The 16,197-nt window shown below is 28.1% G+C and overlaps 1 protein-coding gene across 1 annotated transcript; it reads right to left on the reverse strand.

Annotated features, from left to right (window-relative positions):
* Positions 1–894: 894 nt before the first annotated feature.
* On the reverse strand, positions 895–3,032 carry LOC8282407 (NAC domain-containing protein 6). The gene is made up of 3 exons (XM_002525694.4): positions 2,651–3,032; positions 2,269–2,537; positions 895–1,597 (listed from the first exon to the last, which is right to left on the reverse strand). The coding sequence occupies exons 1-3, from the start codon at positions 2,820–2,822 to the stop codon at positions 1,148–1,150; spliced, it is 891 nt and encodes a 296-aa protein (XP_002525740.2). The 5' UTR covers positions 2,823–3,032; the 3' UTR covers positions 895–1,147.
* Between the last annotated feature and the right edge of the window lie 13,165 nt (positions 3,033–16,197).

The raw sequence follows: 16,197 nt of genomic DNA on the forward strand, positions 1-16,197 counted from the left end.
TGTTATGTTTTTCTGCAGAATATATATATAAATATATATTATATATTAAAAAATTACAATGATTAATTATTAAATAATAAACTTAATATTAGTATATTTAAAAAGATAATTAAAACTCTTTTTAATTTTTATTTTTATTTTTTCAATAAATATATATTAATTATTTAATTTAACTCGACTAAAGTATAGTTAATTTTAAGGACAAATTACTAACATTCTATAATACAAATGGAAGTGTCAGCCTAGTTGACATGAGATGTCAGGCTGAGTCATTGAAAATTTCCCTTAAAAAGCCGCATAAAGGTTTGCTTTACTGGTCGCTGCCTTTGTCAGCTCACTTCGTTCGGGCTCATCACTTCTAGCGACAATTTGTAATGCGCTTATAGCAGGAGAAGGACTGGCTCTCGGATACTCTGTACAATTAGCTACTGACTGGTTTTCCTTTGGACACACTTTGAGAGTGATAATCAACCTAATAAAAAGTTTTCATGGAGGTCCTTGGCAAGTTCTATACCAATCAAGAAGCATTAATAACAAATATCAAGCTCCTTTCCTTAGAAATAGAAAATTGTATTTCTCTTTCTTCTTTTTTCTTTCATTGGTAGAATAATTAATCAAGTTGCTCACGAGAATGCTCATTTTTGTAATAAACCAGATAAGGAATTTGTGCGTGCGCGCGGATGGAAGAGGTTCCTTAACTTGGTCTTCGAATATGTAATGTTTGCTACTGTTAATGAAATTAAATTTCCTCTTAAAAGAAAATTAAAACTAGTGGAGTACCCACTAATTGAGAAAGTTGTTTTAGAAAGAAATAAAATATTGTTAAGGAAACAGCTTTATATTTTGACATATATCAATAATTTGTAGCATTTCGATCGGACAAAGCATCCCACCTAACAAATTAAACCTTTTTGTTATTTATAATATAGGTTATTAAGCAGGAAATGAAAAAAATATAAAGTTGTTCATTAACAAAGATACATAAAGTAATACTTCAAGACATTAACTAACGGATATCATGATTCACCCTCTTAGGCACTTGAGCTGGAAGATTCTTCTTGAGCTATGTGATGACAGTAGAAAAATCCCTAAGTAACAAATGAAGAAAGTTATCTACAAGATCGAATAATATTTAGGCATTAATTAGCTAGAAATTCAAAATGTTGGCGTAAGGGGTCAGATTTTGGGCTAAACTTTGAAGCCAAGGACTATTCAACCAAAGGTTGTCTTGACTCCAATCCATGCTTAATTTGGGCACTTCTAGCTCAGGTAGCTCGTCCTTCCCCACAGGTAATTGTAAAGAAGAAGACCGCTTAGTCTCCTTTGGCCCTTCATCACAATTGTTATCACCGTTATAACTATCCTTTCCCAAAATCACCATATCCTCTACTTCTTTCTTCAAAACCACCTGTTGCAGAGAGGTTGGAAGCATTGAGTCTTCTTGTTGACTGCAAAATGACATGTTGTCCAATGATGATGATAGGGGGGATAGTGCTGGAGAGACATGAATTGTCTTAATCTCTTCTTCCATTGCAGCCCTTTGCTCTAGCACCTTCAAGGAAGTTGCCTTCCTGTATATCTTACATAAGACTATGTCCTGCATTAATTTAGCACCAATTAATAAATATAAAATAATTTATGAATACTTTTCTTGGAAGCTTTCTAATAAGACAAAGATTGATTTAGAAGGATCACTGCTACAAAAGATGGGCAATTCTAAAACTAGGATGTCAACAGACGTGCTTTCCCAAAAAGATCCAACAGTTCACTGGCTACCAGATGTCAAAACGGATCGTTTTAATTCTTGATAATATTTTTAGTGCTTCCTAAGTTCTACAATTAATAATAAAGTATGGTCCAGAATTCAAGTCTCTCCTCTAAATTCTTAATTGTAGATAACTAATGATAATGGTTTGACATTCTTCCATTAGAATTAGTATATCTAATTTATTTAATTGAGTTTGGATTGGACTTCCATCTTGTAATCTTATAATTCTTAAATTCTTGAGATGAAACTCATCGGCGGCTGTGGCAAGTTATATTTTCAGTTCTTGTATAACATGAGTGCTTAATTTCTAAAATCGCCTCAGGCTCATTTTTGATTGTGCTTTCTTCATCTTCGATGATCAGAAGTGATCACGGCACATGGAAACCAGTGATAAAAGCTGGTCCCTCTCAGAAAGCAACAGAATTAAATACAAATTCTTAATCTAAGAGATGCTAATTAATAATGGAAAAGGTAAATATCAAATCAAAAGTTCTCCGTACCTTAGGTAAGGGGCATGAATCAGGCAGACGATATTCATTCATGACCCAATCAGTCTTTGTGCCTCTTGGTGCTCTTCCCTTGTAGAAAACAAGAGTCTTTCTCAATCCAATAACCCTTTTCGGGTCCGACAAGCTCACTATTTTCCGATCAGAACCAGTAGCTTTCCAAAATCCATTGGCAGTTGTCCTGTTAGGCCTCCCTCCACTACCATGCCTCCTGTCTCTTGGCACAAAAAAATACCATTCCCTTTCTCCATTCCTAGCCAATCCTATATTATAAAATACATACGTAATTAACATGATCAGCACATACTAAACATGACCAAGTCTTTAAGAACTGTAGAATAAAAAATTAAATGAAGAAAAAAATATATGTATATACCAGGCAACTCCGAAGGATCATGATGGTAGATATTAAGAAATCGAATTATATCGAAACGCAATTTTTTGCCGAAAACCATGTTCTTAAGGTAGAAATCGAGCAGTTCTTCTTCAGTCGGATGGAAACGGAATCCGGGAAGATCAAGTGCTGATGCCATTTCCTCCATTCTCATGTATCTGTACACTATACTTAGTGACTAAGTAGCTACTGTGTGTGAAAGCAAATGCAACTGGTGCTGTTCTTCTAAGTTTAAGTTTGTTTGTTTGTTAAGACCATATGCTACTCCATGCACAAAAACACACTCTTTACAAGGATATTTATAAGGGAGAAACATGTTGTTTGATAAGAAAATTTGAAGAGAAGACTTGGTCAGTTGGCCACCAGAAGATGTTTCTGCAGAAAATTTGGGGAGAACTGTGGGGATCTGATGTTGGGGAATTATCAATCAGTAGTGGAACCCACGCGGTTTGTCATAAAGTCTCATAAACAAGAGACTAAAAATTATTTAAAAGAAAAAAAGAACTTGTGATGTGGACGTTGACAGGTCTTTTGGTATCTTGCTTGACCTCTTTTTCTATTGATTTTGGACTTTTACATGGAAATTAAGCAGGGCAATTGAGGATTTTTCCAAGTAAAGCTTCTACCTCTCCGTCACATAGTTTTCATTTGCGAACAGAGATCAAAGAATGTGCTAAAATTTAGTTTTGAGTTTTCAACATGAGGCATATGTAGTCAGCTGGTCTTGTTCTCTGTTCTTTTTTAGTATGTGGTAATAATAGCCTTATTGAATTGGTCATATTAATTGGTTTTGCTGTTCTTTTAATTAGATTTCAAGCATTGAAAATTTGTGGCAAGTTCCGTTTTTGCTGAATTCAACTCGATTTACCCATTACTAAGCATGAACTTCATCGTGTTGAATTTTTTTTCTCAACAGACTCGTTCATTTGCCCAAATAGTGACATTATGCTGCTATGTGCTTAGGTGTTAAGATCTTCCCTTGCATGGCTTAACCCACCACGTATCTCTCTTTTCCAATTCCGTTGCAGCCATTTTGTTATGCCTTTCTTCTTTCTATTTTATTATTTCAGCAGATTAGCTATGAAAGCGGATTTGAATTCATATTTTATTATTTTAACAGATTAGCTATGAAATAAAACCTATGCATAGTAATATTTTTTATACAGAAATAACCTCTATAATCTCCATATATTGATTAAAAATTTCAACGCTAATTTTGGTTGGTTATAAATAGAAATAAACTCTTTATTATAATAAGTTATACATTAATTCTCGTCTTTCCTTTATATAGTAATATTTGTATATATAATATTATAAAATATATGTTATTGCTATGTTTTGTCTTATTGTAGTATTATTTTATCTCATCAATCTTATTTGTATAATATAACAAGATATTAATATATCTTATTTATAATTTCTATATCTTACTAACAAAATTAAATATTAAATTTTAAAAAAAATTTAATACTCGAACCTCCATTAAGTTATAACCTCCTCATAATTTGATTCGAAGTGTATCACTATAAAGAGATTTTACTATATATATATATATATGAAATGAATAAGTTAATTAAAAAAATCTTATGATTAGTGTTGTTAAAATTGATAGATTTAGTCTTTTATTAATTTAATTTAATAAAAAAATAAAAATAAATATATGCATACATTAAAGTTCAAAATCCTTTCACTTTTGTTGTTTTCGGATATAATAATTAACTCAAATAATCATAGTTAAAAATTTATTAATAAATAATTAAGTAAAGTAGTAACTAATTAAATTAGAATAATTTAAAATTCTGAAAAGAATTTAATCACCATTTATAAGTCATAGTTTTAAGATATATGTGTATATTATAGTTGAAAATTCGTTTACTTTCTATTATTTGCATATACAATAATTAAATTAAGATAATGATTAATAAATAATTTAGTAATATAGTGAAGTATTAACTAAACTAAAAGCCCTACTAATATCTCCAAATATATATATATATATATATATTATTTTCTGAAACTTAAATTTCTTTTGACACGTATGTTTAATTTTTGACACGTAAGATTTTAGTTTGATATATGTACTATTTTTGACACATATGATTCAAGTTTATGGATAATTTTATAAATTTTTCTATTAATTTAATGATTAATAAGTTACATTCCTGATTAAATACTTATTCAGAAATGACATATTACTAATAAATTAATTTTTTAATTAGATAATGCTTATTCTAAAAGATAATATATTAATTATTTAATATTCTAGTTAGATAATGATTCTAATTATAAAAATACTGTTTTTAAGTATTTTATTCACTAATAAATTAACTTTTAATTATACAATAATTTCTAATTCTAAAAAAATAGTAATATTAATACTATTAATTTATATAATATTGGAGTTAATAAATAAATATTTTAAAAATAATTTACTGATAGTATTAATTTAAAGATAATATTAATAAATAAATATTTTATTAATGTAATAATATAAATAAAATTTTTAAAAAATTAAAGACATTTAAAAATGGTTAGTTAGCTATTTTTTAAAATTATCATAAATTAATATTAATATTAGATCATTAATTAAATTATATTTATAAATTTAATTTTATAATTAAAATAATAATAATTGCTATGTAACCCACAAATAAACTGGGTCGACATCCCAAATTAGAATTACTCTTTCAAAGTACCCAAATGGCTCCAACTAAAACTTTAATTAGCATGCAAATTAGTAAGAGAGATAGTTCTCGGTTAAAATATAACTCATCACTATTTCATAGAATTCTTCCTTCATTAAGGAATTACAGAAAACAAAACTGAAAAGGAAGAAACTGTATTTTATTTCTACTAGACAGAATAATTATCACCTAATAATTACCGATTTTATTAACTATTTGTTTTATTATAAAAGATTTTATCTTGTGTGTCAATAAATAATAATTATTGTATAATAAATTCTTTTTATATAGTTGATCATACTAAATTATGATTGGATTTAAACATTAAATATATCAATATACTTTGTAAATATTAAATCAAAATTTAAATAAATATTTTATCAATTTACCACACTAAACATATTTATTTTAAATTTAAATTTTGTAGTAATTTTATCTTTACTCTATGGACAATAATAAGTCGAATTATTAATATTAAATTTAATTCTAAAAACTCAACTGTGTTAGAATTATAAAAATAAATTTATATATTTTACATATATATATTTATCCAATGCATACTTGAACTGATCACAGTTTAATTTATAATATTTATATAAAAAGTTTAGTTATCGCTTTAGTTTTTTTTTATCTTTATTAACCACTTAAAATCATTATTAAAGATTAGAAAAAAATATTAGCAAGTATTAATTATTATTTTAATATACCATAAGTACTCATTGTATATTTTTACTTAAATTTAACAATTTGATTAAAATATTAAATATATAATTAGATGGATTCAAATTAATGTTAGACATACATTACTATCAAATTTAAATTGTGAATACGTCAATATATTTTATAAAAAATAAATTTAAATTTAAATTAATTATCTATTTTTATATATTACATTAATTCAATTAATTATATGTTGCTAAATGTTATATTAATTTAAATTAATTTTTATTAATATTTTATTTATTATATAAATAATAACGAGTCTAATTATTAATATTCATGTACGAGCAAAAATAATATATTTAAAGTGCAAAAGAGAATGACAAACAAATATATTTATAGAGCCTTACTAATTTTATAGTTAATTAAATAATTTAGTTATTTATTAATTTAACTTAATATTTGTAATATTCATAGTTAATAATTCATTTAATATAAATTTAATTTTAAAAGTCCAATTCTTAAGATTTTAAATATATAATAATTTTAATTCTGAAAAATAATATTTTAATTATATAATCTAATAAATTAATTTCTTCAATTACAAAATAATATTTAATTCTAAAAATAGCATGGTAATTATATTTTAATATTAATTATGTATTTAATTTAACATTAATATAATAGGTAAAGAATTAAAAGACATATCAACAATAATAAATAATAAATAAATGAGAAAATAACCAACACAACTTGTATATTTATATGTAAACTTATTCATAATCGCGATGTAAAGTATGGTATATGATCAGAGTTCCTTAGGAATGTTTGAAAAATTTGGGAGGTTGATCTAAGGGCCAAGAGAAAGTTACCAACTAAGCCATCTCTATTTACTTGGTTGCTTTCTGATTCCAACTCAGTGTCAAATTTTTCCCACGTCACGATGATCGAGGCTCAGGACATGATATAATAAAACTTAAATGTTTATATTTTTAAAACTACGCAATTTTTTTAATTTAAATTCACCCATCTATTAGTAATATTATCTATAATATCATATCAAATTATAATCATAGTATTATAGAATGTGTAAAGCGGGGAGAACAAATATATTTACTAAAAAATTTTATTAACTATTTAATTAATTAAATTAGTTAGGTCATTTATCAATTCATTTTATTAATAGATTTTTTTATTAATTTAATATAACCCTATAAATCAAATTCTATTAGAATTTTAATATTAAATTTTTTAAATTAGTAAAAATATAATAAGAATTTGATAATTATAAAAGAACAACATCAAAAATTAGCGGTTGCTAAAATAAGAAATAACAATATATATAAAAATACAACGAAAGAGGGACAAATAGTTTTACCGAAAGAACTTACTAATCTTTTAATTAATTAAATCAATTTAATTTTTATTAATTTAATGTAATAATAAATAAATATATTTATTTATTAAATATAATTTATATATGACACTAAAGGATTATAATAGAAAAGGTGTTTATTTTTTTATTGTAGGTAATTAGACAAAGTATTTGATAGGAACTATATATAACTTCAGTTAAAAGAAGACAGATGTGAAACAAAATAAGTACTGCCTATTAAGTTCATGGAATCAATGGGAAAATTAATATCAGGACCGCACGAAGCTTTGCTTCCTTATAAGCATGCTCAAGTTAAATGGGATGCAATGCAATGCAACCATGAAGAATTATTTCAAGATTCGCCTTATCCTTATGCCAAGTGGGCAACTCTTTGCTTAAGGAAATTTTTGTGGTGTATATGCATCATTCTTGTAATTATACATGAATAGCAATATCTATAATTTAATGACTAAAATAAAAGTTAAAGTAATGAGTTAATATATCTAAATATAAATATCGTAGAGTATTTAAAAATTTAAATAATTAGGAATACAAGAAAAATAATTATGTAACGTCTGAGGAAAAAAAGAATCGGGCTGTCAAAATGAAAAAAGAAAACTATGAAAGATCTAGCTGACATATGAAAAATTAATAAATTAAAACTGCCAGTCTCGAGAACAAGTTAAGAACATATAGTCTGAATTAAAAGCAACCATTATATAAAATAATTATTTAAATAATATAGAATATCACAGAATAATAAAATGTGTGTCATATTATAATTTTAAAAAATATAGTTTTAATATGTACAGAACGAGTACCTCAGCAGAACCCTAAACCCAAATTCTATAAGCTCTTCGGCTCTCTTATTCCAATAAGATTGCTCGACCAAGGTTCTTAAATCCAGTCTAGTCACTTAAATATCAATATAGCCGGTGCTTAGAGAGTAATGCTCGACCATGACCTTTCCTCCGACAAATCAAAATTCTATAAAGTTGTGCTCAACCATGGCACATCACCAAATATTTTCTTATTATATGTCTTTAATTTATAACGGCATGCACACGGTCCTGATCCAACTTATCATGTGGCATATTCTACTGTTGTTTCATCTCGAGCCAAATTACATATTTAGCATAAATAATATTAAAAGCAACATAATACTCAAAGAATCATAATTTCATTCGATTTAACATTAAATACTAAAATTAAATAACATCAGTTATAACAGGCATAAATTAATAAGGAAATATTCATAATAATAATAATAATAATTGAAATAATAATAATATAATAAATATAAAGACAATAATAATAATAATAATAATATTGATAATAATGAAAATAAATTTAATAATAACCATAATAATTATTCATCAAATAGAATTGCATTCAAATCTGGATATAACACATGGAAACAATTATATCAAGTTTTCTCTAGCTACTTTTACGCCTATGGTGGAGCTGGATGAACCATTGGATTATCTATTCATAAAAATAATTAGATTAATAAAATATTTCATAATTAATCCTGAGTCTAGACTCCTAGAGTTAGACTATCTAAAAATCTTGACTGATTTCGAGTTGAAAATTTTACTGATATATATATATACACACACTTAGAGGTTATATTAAATAATTCAACCCTAATTTAATACTTAATAAGATCACAAAAGTCATTAGTAATACAAATTAAGTCTGTGTATAATTTAAAAATAAATATTCATATCAAGGCCAATTAAAATAAAATAGGATTTGACTTGTTTAAATTTAAGGGTATTACAAAACCGTTTGGTAAAATTCTATTAGCAATTGCTGTTAATATATTAAATGACTATCAATGGTATAATTTATCTTTATATATTTTTTATTTTATAATACTATTATTAATGATATAAACTAATAGTTTACAATAATTAAAAATATTATAATTAATTTTATTTAATTCAATTTTATTTATTATTAAAATATATTTATAAAATTATTTCAAAAATAGAAATTTAAATTTAAGTCTACTAATAAAAGCTCCTGATTGTTTTTATTCTTTTAATTCATGTAATGATTATTATTTTAAGAGAGTACTAAAAATTAAATAATTATGATATTTCGATTTCAAATATCATAATTATTTAACTTTAAGTTATCTTAAAGTAATAATAATTTATCATGAATTATAAAAAAATAATTATATGATATCAACTTAAATTAAGTTATTATAAGTTTTAATAATGACAACATTGTTATAATAATTAATTAATTAAATTAGCTATCAGTTGATAAGAAAAATTTATAAAATAGAGTAGATAGAATTAAGAGCTGCTTGAGACAAATTTAACTATCAGCTACTAATTGTTCACTCTTAACAAACAAGTTTAATATAATTTTTGTGTAAGAAACAATAATCAGTTGTTCAGAACTTTTAAATCAAACATCCACTAAAAAATATTAATTTATAGATAAATTTACTATAATTTAAAATTTTTATCATTATCTTAACACTAGAAATATATATGATGATAAATTTAAAAATGTATATAATATTTTATTTTAAATAATAACGTGTTAAATACTTGATATTCACATGCAATACATATGTAACACCCGGAATTTTTATATATTTAATAATGAGTTTTTATTTAAGTTAATTTTAGCTTCATTATTATTGGGTTTAATTTGAAATGATTTAATGAAAAATTTAATATTAATCAAATAAATGAGTTATTTTCTATACCCAATTAGTTTGAAATTTTAAGAAATTATTCAAGTAAATTATTTGAAAAATGATTATATTTTGGTTATTCAAAATTTTTCCCAAATGCATATTTATATAAGTAAAATTATATATTGGAAAATTTTGGAAGAAATTATAAAGGATGTTTTTATAAAAGAATTTTGGGAGAATTGGTATTATAATTGATTATTTAATTTAATTGTGTGTTAGGACTAAATTGGAAATTTATTTTGGTATAAGGATTGAAAGTATAATGTTATTTTTATGGGGTTTTAATGGAAATTTGTGAGTTTGGTATTTTCGTAAATAAATATGTCGGTCAGGGGTATTTTTGTAATTGTGTATTTTCGATAATTCGGATTTGGCCCAAATTAAATAGTTAAGGGCTTAATTGAAAGGCTAAAAAGAAGTTTGGGGGTTAAATTGGAATTCGGCAGGATGAAATTGTAAGTAATTAAAGAAGTTGAGGGACCAAATTATAATAAGGAAAAGTTCAGGGGTCAAATGTCGATATTGAAGGGAAAGAAATCGGGGAAGAAGAAAGGAGGAGAGAGAGAGAGTAGAAGGAGAGAGAGAGAGGCTGGAGAAGAGAGAGAGGACGCCGCGTGGCCGCGTGAGCGGCACGGCAGAACGTCGTGGTCGCCAACGAGGCCGGAAAGGCCCGGGCGGCTTCAGGCGAAGTGTTCGGTAGTATCAAGCGTTGTTGGCGTACGAGTTGGGTGGCGATCGGCTCCTCTCTGGGGAGGGCTCTCTTCCAGCGGCTGGAGTTGCAAGATCCGGCAAAGTGAAACTTAGAGTGGCAAGTAGTTTTGGTTTTGGCTCCGACGGAGGATGGACGATCGGAGGCATATCCAGACTCTCCTCTCCGCCAAGCTTTGCGATGGCACGGTTACCGTGGCGATCGGGCTTCGTTTGCGAATCGACGGTTGAGATCGTCCGCAAATCTCTCCGGATGATCGGGTGTCGGATCGGAAAATTAGAAGCGGGATCGTTATCGGTGCCGCCGTTGTCAGGAGTCCGATGGTGTGTTCGGATCGTTGATCGGACTCCGTGGCGAGCGGCGGTCGGCCGTCGATCGGCGTCTCTGATGATTAACTCGGCCGTTGATCTTAGAAATCCTTGATTTTAAATTTGTGTCTATTGGATTATATTGTGTATTTGATGATATTGTGAGTCAAAAATAATTGTCTCGCAGGCTCACGTGCCTTGTATTTTGTCTTTGTGTGGCGAGTCGGAAATAGTGAAGTTTGGGGACCCGACTCCTATTGTTTGAATCGTTAAGTGTTTGAAGTGTTCTTCCGGCAGTCTGGACCCGTTTTTACGGGGGGGGGGGGGGGTAATGTTCGTGTTGTAGGGAGGTTCTCAGGATTTTGGTGAGATTCTCCAGTCGAATTCCAGACAAATGGGCGGTCAGGATCAGGAGTCTAGACCAGGATTAATGATGGATTGTCTTAGCGTATTGATAAATTGTTTTCCGTGATTAGATGATCTGCCCATTTCGCTCAACCCAGGGCGAGCTAGAAGGTCGCCCAATCCCGTGAGTTAAAGTCATTTAATCTTTCGCGTTATTGCTAGTCCGATTTTAATATGCTATTTAGAATTTGTGCTTAATATGATTATTAGTATCGCAAGATAAATGATTTCACTTGATTATTAATATTTGAAATAATATAAATATTATTATTAGTATGTTATAATAAGATAAGCGTTATTATTTTTCCCTCACAAATTGCACGTTGTTTTACCTTAAATCTTTAATCTTTATTTCCGATATGTGTTGGTTGAGTTCATCGGATAATGATATTTATTATATGTGATGATTGCGAATTGGGAAATGTGGCTTGTAGAACATGCCGCTCGATGGGTTACATCGATCGACAATGATCATGGACATGTAATAAGATATTTATGGGTTTGCCTGGTCGAGCATGGCTCTCTGGGCTGATTTGTGTAAATTTCCGGAGGTAAGGTCCCTGGTCGAGCATTGCTCTCGAAGTACGGCTTATTTGGATACTTAAGTGACCGGTCGGAGGTAAGGTCCCTGGTCGAGCATTGCTCTCGAGCCAGTCTTATTGGATTAAGAGAGCCGAATGGCTACTAGATTTCTTATTTGGATATTTAAGTGACCTGGTGGAGGTAAGGTTCTGGTCGAGCAATGCTCTCGGGGCGCCGATCTTATTGGATTAAGAGAGCCGAATGGCTACTAGATTTCTTATTTGGATATTTAAGTGACCGGTGAGGTAAGGTCCACTGGTCGAGCATTGCTCTCTGGCCAGTCTTATTGGATTAAGAGAGTCGAATGGCTACTAGATTTTGGGGTTTAGGGTTCTAACGAGCCACTCGTCCCGTAAAAGTAAAAATATATTTTTATTTATTCATTTATTTATTTATTATGGTATGATTATAATATGGATTGTATTTACGTGCATGGTTGATATTTTGATTCGAATGATTAATATTTTATGTGAAGGAAATAGTAGGGTATGATTATAGTATGGTTTGATATCTGATTTGAATAATCTATGTTTTCCGAGAAGAAGCAATAGTCCCTAGATTATTTGATTTTAACTCACTCTCGAGGACGCCCTCTCATTTTATTGTTTTGATTCGTATCGTAGTTCTCCTGCGACTCTTATTCAGTGAATCCCGACTCCTTCATCATCGGGTGATGTATTTGATTTGGTATGTAAATTGGTAAATCTTAGATTCTCCGTGAGTAGTAATTAGTAGATGTATTAGTTGTAAATTTTCTGAGCTTGGGTCTCGCCCTAGTTTTTCTGGTAGACCGAAGTAATTTTGTAAAGTATAACTATTAAGATAAATTGTGGCTTTAATAATATTAATTTGAGATGAGATTTGTTTAAATCAGTGAGTGTCAGGCTTACTACGGGTTTCGGTGGCCTTAAGCCTACCCATTCCCTAGTGCCGGTACGGGCCCACGGGTGGGGTCGTGACAACACATAAATGAAAAAATTACTTTTTTCATCATAGAAATATAGTCTATTTTTAATTTATACCTGAATTAAAATTATATTAAATTTATTGATAAAATTTCAAACTTAGAATATTAATTTATTTTTAAAAAATAAAAGTGAGAATATTACTAATTGAAAATAAAAAAGATTGTTAAGCTAAAAGTGACTATTTATGTCTCCAATATTTAATAATTTTAAATCCCACATAATAAGAAATACGAGTGCTACCAGTTAATTGATTATATTTTTATATTTTAATCAACTAACTAATTCATTTTCAGTGTATCATTTTTTAATATATAAATAAATTAATTTTATCTTTATGACCTTTTGATTAATTTGATTATAATTAATTAGAATAGTTGTAATTTTATGATATTATATTTATATATTACATTTCAATATTTACAAAACATACGAATGTAAATATATTAATATATAGAGTAAAATATATTTAGTTATTTTATATATTTTGAAATAAAGAACAATCTCATATAAAAAATAAGGTGAAAAAAATAAAGATTGAAAATTAAAATTAAAATTAAAAATAATAGAAACATTATAATTTGAATATTTCAGTTATAAAAGTGATATTTTAAAAATAATAATATTAATTTAATAAATTAATTATTAATTTTACTTATTAGTATATGAATAATAACAAGTCAAAATTATTATAATTCATATGTAATGTAAACGAGAGAAAAAAGACGAGTATGTATAAAAGTGTGAAAGAAAGAAGAAACAAATAAATTTATTCATAGAGCTTATTAATTTTTTCACTTATTAGATTAATCTAGTCATTTAATAATTTAATTTAATAATAAATAATATTAACAATTCTTTAAATATAAAATTAATTCTAAATATCTAATTTTAATTGAATTTTTAATTATTAAATATAATTTAAAAGTTTTCAAAAAATAAATAAAATGTCAATTTGATATATATATATATATATATATTTAGATGGATGGATGGATATAGTTCTCATTTATAATGTATGCTTGGATCAATCATAATTTATTTTTGTATTATTCTCATAAAAGAAATATTTTCTATATTACTTTTATATATTATATTAATCACTTACGTTCATTGTTAAAAATTAATAAAAAATATTAGTAAGAATTAATTATTATTTTAATATAATATAAATATTTATTTTATATTTTCATTTAAGTTATTTAATTTAGTTATAATATCAAATATATATTTAGATGAATTATAATTAGAATTGGATATAATCAGATTTGATGTGTAATCTTTTCAATCTATTTTATATCTATTTGTAAGACTAAAATACTGTTTTAATTTAATTTTAATAAAATAATTTTTTTTATTTTATAGACAATAACGAATCCAACTATTAATATTAACATGCATAATACATAGATAAAAATACTAGTATATATCTAATTGTATTAAATTCTAAAACACAAAACTTTTTTATGCGTACTACTATTTTTCGATATATAAAACTGTTATTTTGATAAGTACATTTATTTTGATACATATGATTCAACTTTATATGTAATTTTATGAGTTTTTTTTTATATTAATTTATTAGTAACAAATTATATTGCTAATTACATAATAATTTTAATCTTAGAAAATAATATTTTAATTATATTTTTGTCACGACCCGACCTGTGAGCCCGTGACCGGCACTAGAGAATGGGTAGACGTAAGGCCACCAAGTCCCGTAGTAAGCCTGACCATTCACTAACTCAAACAAATTGAAATTCAGACTCAGTCCAAAGCACTAATTCACAATTAATCTTAACCATCAAATTCTACATATTTAATTCGGTCTGCCAGCATAATTAGGCAAGACCCAAATTTACATAAAATTACAACTGATAAGTCTAATATTTCTACTGCGGAGAATCTAAAATTTTACAAGTCAAGCATACCAAAATCAATTACATTAACCCGATGATGAAGGAGTCGGGTTGCTAGATAAAAACTGCAGGAAGACTAATAATCACCTAAAAAATAATGAAATTGAGACTGTCAGTCTCGAGAGTAAGTTAAAATCATATATCCCAGAACAAAATATAAAACTTCAATAAAATATTTATTTAATTAAAATAAAATATGCATGTCAGGCTATGCTTCTGCAAAATAAAATAAAATAAATTTTATTTCATACCACGGGACAGAGTACCTCAGCAGAACCCTAAACCCAACATTAACATCTCGACTCTCTCATTCTACTGAATCGCAAGAGGCGCCAGAAGCTCGACTCGAGTGGTCCTTAACTCCGATCCTCACTTAATTATCACTATCAGTCTTAGCCTTTCAGCTCTCTTACTCCAATAAGATTGACGCCTAGAGAGCGAAGCTCGACCAGGATCCTTAACCCCAGTCCGGTCACTTAGGTTTCTAAATAAGCCAGCGCCCAGAGAGCAATGCTCGACGAGGGACCTTTACTCTAGAAAACTCACTCTACTCAGCCCAGAGAGCAATGCTCGACCAGGGCAAGTCCTAAATTTACCTTTTAAAATTTAGCTTTTTTACTATCTGTCTCAGATTGCTACCGTCAAATAGCATATGTTTTAAACTGTCCCATCTCGGGTCAACACGACATCAATAAAATCATAATACGAAAAATGAAACATATGTAAACAGTAATAATTAAATAATTAAAATATTAATCATTTAATCAAAGATATCGCATAAAAATCTTAGCATGACACACGTAAGCAGATATATGACTTTAACTCATAGCTTTGACGACCTCCTAGCTCTGCTCCGATGCCTAGGATGGAGCGAGCCAAACTGACAGATTATCGAGACGCTTGATCACTCGGCCGACTCGCCTCCAACCACCGAGTCCGATCGACGATCCGAACGCACTAACGGACTCGAAACGACGCGCTGATGACGATCCCAGCTTCCGATCTACCGATCCGACCCCTGATTATCCGGAGTGATTTACGGACAATCTCAGTCATTGATTTTCAAACAGAGTTCGATCGCCACGAAACCAGTGCCATTGGAAAGCTTGAGCTGAGGAGACTCCGGATATGCCCTCCGATTATCCATCACTCGCCGGAACTCGCCAAAAAAGCCTGAAATTTTATGCTGCTCTTAACTTT

This window comes from Ricinus communis, chromosome 8, assembly GCF_019578655.1.
Source record: "Ricinus communis isolate WT05 ecotype wild-type chromosome 8, ASM1957865v1, whole genome shotgun sequence".
Classification (NCBI taxonomy): domain Eukaryota; kingdom Viridiplantae; phylum Streptophyta; class Magnoliopsida; order Malpighiales; family Euphorbiaceae; genus Ricinus; species Ricinus communis.